The sequence below is a fragment of the Eurypyga helias genome, unplaced genomic scaffold, assembly GCF_000690775.1.
Source record: "Eurypyga helias isolate BGI_N326 unplaced genomic scaffold, ASM69077v1 scaffold2451, whole genome shotgun sequence".
NCBI lineage: Eukaryota > Metazoa > Chordata > Aves > Eurypygiformes > Eurypygidae > Eurypyga > Eurypyga helias.
This window is the reverse complement of record NW_010232571.1, coordinates 47,428-54,637: the sequence shown is the minus strand read 5'-3', so window position 1 is coordinate 54,637 and position 7,210 is coordinate 47,428. Positions and strand designations below refer to the sequence as shown.

General features: G+C 41.9%; 1 protein-coding gene across 1 annotated transcript in view; it reads left to right on the top strand.

The window, feature by feature from the left end:
* The first annotated feature begins 4,057 nt into the window (after positions 1 to 4,057).
* TBC1D4 (TBC1 domain family, member 4) overlaps positions 4,058 to 7,210 on the top strand; it is a 49,395-nt gene continuing 46,242 nt past the window's right edge. The window contains exon 1 of the mRNA XM_010161420.1: positions 4,058 to 4,093. Coding sequence (XP_010159722.1) covers positions 4,058 to 4,093 — 36 coding nt within the window. The remainder of the gene's footprint in view (positions 4,094 to 7,210) is intronic.

The window sequence follows — 7,210 nt, the reverse complement described above, 5'->3', positions numbered from 1 at the left end:
TTGTAGCCAGAAACTTCTCAATACTGCAGTCAAGAGTCTCTGGGAAAACATCAAATTGGACAAGACCTAACTCCTTGGTTTCACATCACTGAGGAACTTCTAGCTTCATTAAGGAGGATAGAAGTTACTGCAGTCCCTCACTTTTTCTGGACCAAATCTGTAGTCACCTGCTACATCTGTTAGTCTGAAGAGGGTCCATAATTTTTCCTGTCTCATGGAGCAAGTGCCATATTACTAACCACTTACCATCTTCTCCTGCAGTGATAGAAGAATGTGGTTATTGTAGCAAGTAAGCCATAAAGGCAGTGGCATCCATGGAAATCAGATGCAAGTGGTCTTCCACCAAGTTTGTCCTGATACTCATATTAGGAGTTGTCATGGTCTGCTATGCAGGAGTCCTGAAAACTTGACCTCTTGGCTAGGGAAAAAGACCAATTTGTGTGCCTTTCATAGTGAATAAACATGTTAGTTCCTCTTTTCAAATTAAAATCTTGTGAGCTTCTATCTATAACTACTGAATAAGAAAACTCTGCTGCTTTTTATAAGGCATGGTACATGGAGCACTTACTTCGGTCTTAGCACTTGTGCTTTAAATCTGCTAAAATGAAGTTCACTATCTTCTGATCTGTATTTGAGAAGTGGGTATTGACCATAAATGGGCAAAATACTTCCATGAGCTCTTCAACTGTAGCTTTCTTTTTTTTTCCTAAAAGGAAATGAATGCATGGAATGTATTAATTGTTTTAGACTGTTCACGTGACAGCCTTATCTTCTCAGGCAAGCCCTTTTAAAAACAGGGTATGTGTTAATGTATGATGGAGTTCTTAAAGACAGCATCTTCTTTAATAAATCTCTTACTAGGAAATGAAGTGCCAAATTAAGTTAAAAATGCAGAGTTTGCAGGAGAAAATTCCTAGGTGATATCTGAATTTATGCTTTCATGGTTTGGAAAAAAATGTGTGAAAGCAGTTGGAAAGTTTAAGATGAGCTGATGTTACAAGCAGGCTGTATTTGCTAAATCTTTCACTGTCAACTATGTCCCGGACTTGGAAACAGACTTGAGAGTACTTGCATATGCTCAAAGTATGTAACTGGTGGGTGAATTGAGACTTACTATTCTAGATACTCAAAGAATCTAGGGATCATCATGAGAGCTTTGTATTGACGCTTCGATGGGTTGTGAAGTATTCAAGCAGTGTGAGCGTGAACTATATCTGTAAAGTGGAAAAGCATCAGTCTGGCCTAAGCACAAGAGTGAAATACTGAATGCAAGAACCTTCCTTACTTAAAGCAGTGTCCCTGTTGGGCTGTTGTGTCACTGCCATCATTGAAGTTCTTGGATATACCACCGCAGGGTGTTTGCGTGCACATATAAAAGAAGTCATCTGTTGCCTGCTCGGGCATCCAAACAATCTTGTAACTCTTAGACGTTCTTTGCCATTAAGTAACTTGATCCACCTTCTGTCATTATACTGCCTATTTAAATTTGGATACTTGGCAAAGCTACATCTTGTGTGCGTGTGTAGCACACAGAACACGTTAGGTGATCCACAAGTTTCCAGCAGCAAATTAGGTATGTGATGGGTTCTCTAAGCGTGAGCTGTACAACTGTGGTTCTGCTTGTTGGCTGTATCAAAACTAAACAGCACAAATAATTCCTGGGTTGATCTCAAATAAGAATGATCCTGAGAACTGAATTTTGGTTTATTTTAGCTTGCCTATCTAAAAAAAAAATCACATTCTGTCCTGGTTTAGTGGTTTTTTTTGCTGAAGGCAAAGCTGATCTCCCCAGTATATGACATGAGGTTGGATGTCACATTGCTCTGTAGTAGTTCTTTGGAAACAAACCTAAAAAAAATACAGGCTAAGCAAATAGGAAGAAGACTATCTCCTGAAAGTAAAACTTTACACAATGCAATTTTTTAATAGGTTTTTGGCTTGTTCCTCATTGTTTTTTCTGCTGCTGTAAGCTTTGGCTCCACTGGTGAACCTGTAGAGAATAGCAGAAATGTGAAAACATCTAGCTGCCATGGGTGACAACTTATATTTCCACAAAAGCTGCTCTCCTTGGGTCTTTCATTGCTAGCCCCTGCGTGCCAGCTTTCCTGCTACTGGCATTGTGTTAGCCCAGACTTGCAGCAGACTGCAGTTGATATTCATTGATGGCAGATGCTTATTACTGCCTGCTGAGAGCCTGACTTTGTATTTTCTAAACTGTGGTTTTAGAAGTATCGTAAGTGCAAGTAGGTTACAGAAATGCTTGGCAATTCAGCTGTTACTCTTTTCCGTTTGATAGCCTTTCTCTTGGCTACAAATCCTCATTTCTGTAAAACCAAAGATGGTTGGTATTCCTTCCGCGCTGAGTCAGACGATGGAGACAAATTATTCTCTTCTAGTTTCTAAATATCTCTAGCATGAACAGAGTCAACAAATCGCTTGTGTGACTGCATAAATTGAATCACTCTGAGCTGGTCTTTTGTCTTTTATCAGAAAGATGCATTTTTAATGGTGAAAACTGAAGTGGAACACTGTCACCAGAGTATGAAGCAATAGACTGCTGTAGATTGAGAAGTACAAAAGGTCGTGGATGATCAGTGCTGTACTAACTGGGTGGCAGCAAAAACATTTCTAGCAGTTAAAACAGTTTTGTTCCCCTCTCCCACCCACTTTTCTGGTTGAGAATAGTTATTGATATCTCTTCTTTGGCTAGCATTTGGGGGTGTTTTTCTTTAAGATAAGAACTTTGCCTTGGTGTCGAATGCCTGATGTGTAGCAGGATGTGGTAGGTGGCTTATTTTGTCTCTGTTCATGTTTTGCTGCTGTGGCTGGGTTCTCCTATCTGGTGGGTATGCAACTTAGCACTACCTGAAGTACTGCATCTGGGGAAGATCAATGCCATGGATCAGTACAGGCTGGGGGCTGTTCTGTTGGAGGGCAGCTCTGGGGAAAAGGACCTTGAAGTCCTAGTGGACAAGAGGATGACCATGAGCCAACACTGTGCCCTTGCAGCCAAGAAGGCCCATGGCATCCTGGGATGCATTAAGAAGAGCGTGGCCAGCAGGTCCAGGGAAGTTATCCTCCCCCTCTGCTCTGTGCTGGTGATGCCTCACCTGGAGTTCCGTGTCCAGTTCTGGGCTCCTCAGCTCAAGAAGGACAAGGAACTACTGGAGAGGGTCCAGCACAGGGCCACTGAGATGATTAAGGGCTGGAGCACCTTCCATATGAGGAAAGGCTGAGAGAGCTGGGTCTGTTCAGCTTGGAGAAGAGGAGGCTGAGGGGGGATCTTATCAATGCTTATCAAGATCTCAAGGGTGGGTGTCAGGAGGATGGGGCCAGGCTCTTCTCAGTGGTGTCCAGTGACAGGACTGGGGGCAACGGCCATAAACTGGAAAACAGAAGGTTCAACCTGAACATGAGGAAACAATTCTTCACTGTGAGGGTGACAGAGCCCTGGAACAGGCTGCCCAGAGAGGTGGTGGAGTCTCCTTCCCTGGAGACTTTCAAAAGCCGCCTGGACTTGTTCCTGTGTGATCTACTCTAGGTGATCCTGCTCTGGCAGGAGAGTTGGGCTAGATGATCTCTTGAGGTCCCTTCCAACCCCTTCCACTCTATGAGTCTGTGTAAAAGGAAAGTCATGCCACATTGCTCCTAATTTTTTCTCATATGGCGCTGGTTTCCAATTGATAGATGTCAAACTCTTTCATTAATTAGCAAAGCATGGGTTATTGATTTCTGGACAGCATCCTGTTTCCCTTTTGTTCATTTTTTAAGTATACTTAGCCAGATCTTCAGTGGGACTCATTATTCAACTCCAACTCAGTGCGGGTGCTTCCAGCCCCGTCAGGAAATACTTGGCTTTTGAAGCATAACAGTTGCTGGACGGAGTGCTGGCCATGCCCTGATATCACGAACAGAGCTTGAGGAAGTGCTGTGACAGCACTGCCAGCCTTTTGGGAGAGCGGGAGCTTTCTGCACTCACTCATCGGAGTTATCCCAGGAATCTGTTCCTGAGTCCTCGTACTCGTGATGCTGAAATTCGGTAACGTTTTGCTTGGACATGCCTGTGCTTCTAAGCTGGACCCTACACCAGAAGGTATTGCCTGACCCGAACTTGTGTGAGGTACATTGATCTCGCCTCTCCTTCTGTGGTGGAAGGGATCTGACGCTGCATCTCTCGTGGTGTCAGGGCGAGTGGGGCTCCTTCCTTGCTTTGAAAATCATCGCCTTGCTAGAACTGCTGTCATTAAGTAGCCACATTTGTTAGGCATGTTTGTTAGGTTAGTATTCACAGCCATGCTAATGTTTATAAGCCTTATGGTATGAAGAGGGGCTTTGCTTTGTTAATAAATTCCGGACTGAAGTTTTGCTTGTGGAAGCTAGAAACAAGCTACCAAGTGCTGCAACTTCTCTGCACAGCAAAATTCTGTCCATCTGTGAAAATAATGATATGCAACAAGGGAATTTAGTTCGTCTTTGCAATATCCATAGCATTCAAGTTCTAAGTTTGGGTTAAAATTGAAAGCGCCGCGTGGTCATTACTGCGGGATGCTGTTTGAATGTTGTCCCTCCAGCAAAAAAGAGGAGCTCCACCTTTGTTCACTGGGGGCTGTTGTAAATTCAGAGTATGGTTTTGTTTTGTTTGGTGTTTTTTTTTTTTTAGTGTTTCGACTCTGTCACCGCTATTCAAGAACACGTGCGGCATCACCATGGAGATACTCTGCGTATTCTGGAGTTGTGACAAACAACAAGGTTCTAGTGTTACACTACAGCGTGTGTGATTTAGTAGGCCTGATAGCCTCTCTTGTTTTTCAGCTTGAAGATACTGGCGATAAACACCTCATAACTAAAATTCTTTTTTGGAGGGGTTTAAGGCAGGGTTGATAAAGTTGGAATTGATTTTAACAAAAGTCTATTTCCATGACATGAAAATTTTGCAAAGAAATTTTTAATTTGGTGTTGATTATGTTCCTCTTTGGTTTTAATCATCAGATAAAAGAGCTTGCATTAGATATAGCAGTAGAACTGCCACTTCCAACATGAACATATGTTTCTACATTGAACGCAGTGAAGTTTCTTGATATATAGTAGGATAGTTCTTGGCAGCACTGTTCACATGCACTTGGAATAGGGTACTACTTATGCATGAGGAAGGTGTTTGTGCTCCATTATGTATTGATCCTGTTGTAGGTCCATTCACAAGGGACAGAACTGGATGGAGCATATGAAGTACAGAGCTGGAATTAGCATCTGGAATTAGTAGATCTAGGATATTAATATCTGTTTTCTAGCCAGGGTGAAGTGCCTTATTCTACATTAGCTGGCCAAATGCACTGCAGTAGCTCATAAGGTCTATAATCAAGGTCATGGGGCAGATGGGGTGAAGGAGTTGTAAAGTGCAAATGGAATAAACTGGGGAATAAATAAAGAAATGTGTTTTTAGAAAAATTAATAAATAAAGTAAAAAATGGATGCTGTCATTAGTTTCAGCTTACCAAAGCTCTGCTGTCTGTAGTCAATACAGTTTGTGACAGTACGATACCTATCACACTTCTTACTTGGTATATTCAGAGCTGGATCTTATTGTAGGTTATGCAGAACTTGACCAGTGCCGTCGGTTCTGAATTGAGTACAGCTAACTTCACTTATTGAATCACCACATATTGCATCAGATTTAATTGAAGAGTTCGTACAATCTCAGGCTACTCAATTATGAATAATAACAAATTTAATTTGGATCCCCAAGTGTTGGATGTTTTCTCCTTAACTAAACTTACTAGATCGATCCCATTTCCCTGGAGTGAAATGTTGCCCCTTTAATGTCACCAGGAAGCTCTTCTTACTTGCCTCTAAACTGAGTCTAGTATATGTGGTTTGGTGGTGGGTGTTTGGGTTTTTTCTCCTCAACCAAGTTTTGGAGTGTTCCTCACACCAAGGACCAGAACTAGCACCAAAGGTCTGGTCTTATGGTGCCCACTGTCCATCCTTGTCCTTTTGTCCTCTAGCATTTGTGGGAGTGTTGGTACAGGGCCTGGAGCTCTGATCTTCTGAGTTCTCTTGGCTCTCTTCACAGATTTAGGAGTTACTATGAGCACTGCTTCAAGGGTTTTAAAGTTCACGTGCCACCATTGTCTCCTGACAGGCATGTGTGGCTTTTGACATCCTGGACCAGAGGAAAGCTCATCTGAAGCTCTCGCATCCATTTTGTCTGGTACCAATGTATGAATACCTGACAGAGTTCAGTGTGCCCGTAGCTGTTTAAGCATGAGGTCACTGTTGTAGTAGAGTTTTGTGTGCTGTTCCAACACATTTAAGCGTGTTGTTTAGTCCCTCCATCTATATAATATACCATATCTATTTAGTTCTTCCTGAAGCTTGTCAGGATTTTTTTTTTTAATAACTATTTTTTTTTTTTTTTGCCTGGTAACGTGTGTGCTCCTGGGTTTTAGCTCTTAAGGAACTTGTTGCTTCTGTTTTCGGAGCTCATTCTCCTCTTCTCTTGGCCACTTAAAGTGAGAAATTAATAGACTTCTTACATTCTACGGGCAATAAATACAATATATTGGACAATTAACATTTAGAATATCAGTTTAAGATGCTTATAATGTTAATTTGTATAGACTGGGAATACATCTAGCTCTAAAAAGCTTGTATTGTCCTATCACTGTACTGTTTTTTATTTTTATTGTTTTATTGTTTTGTGTGGGGTGTGTGGTGTTTTTTTTTTGTATAACTACCTTGTTCCACTTCATGTAATAGGCTGCTACACCTCAACAGTTTAGGGGAACTTCATTGATAATACGTATAGGCATGGCCTGTAGTGCGCTTGTGGTTTCTCCTTCTGGTTTAAGAACTGCTGTCCCGTCATGGAACCATTGACTCCTACCTTTCTTTGCAACTCCTTTTGGGATGTAGTCATCTTTTCCTTCTCAGCTCAACAGTATTTGGAAAAAGGTGATAGGCCCCTAGACCAGGGGACTTGAGAGAGGCAAAGCATGGGAGAATTAACTCTTCTTGCATTGTCTAGCTCAAGCACCACCAGGTTTGTTTGGGCTGGAATTGTGCCTCTCACCCTGGAGATACGCTGCCTATCCCCCTCTGCTGCAGTCTCTCTCCCTCTTTGGCATAACTATCTTCAAGGATTGATGACAAGAATTATGAGTATGTTAAATAGATTCATGGATTAAATATTTTAAGGATTTATTTTCTTTAT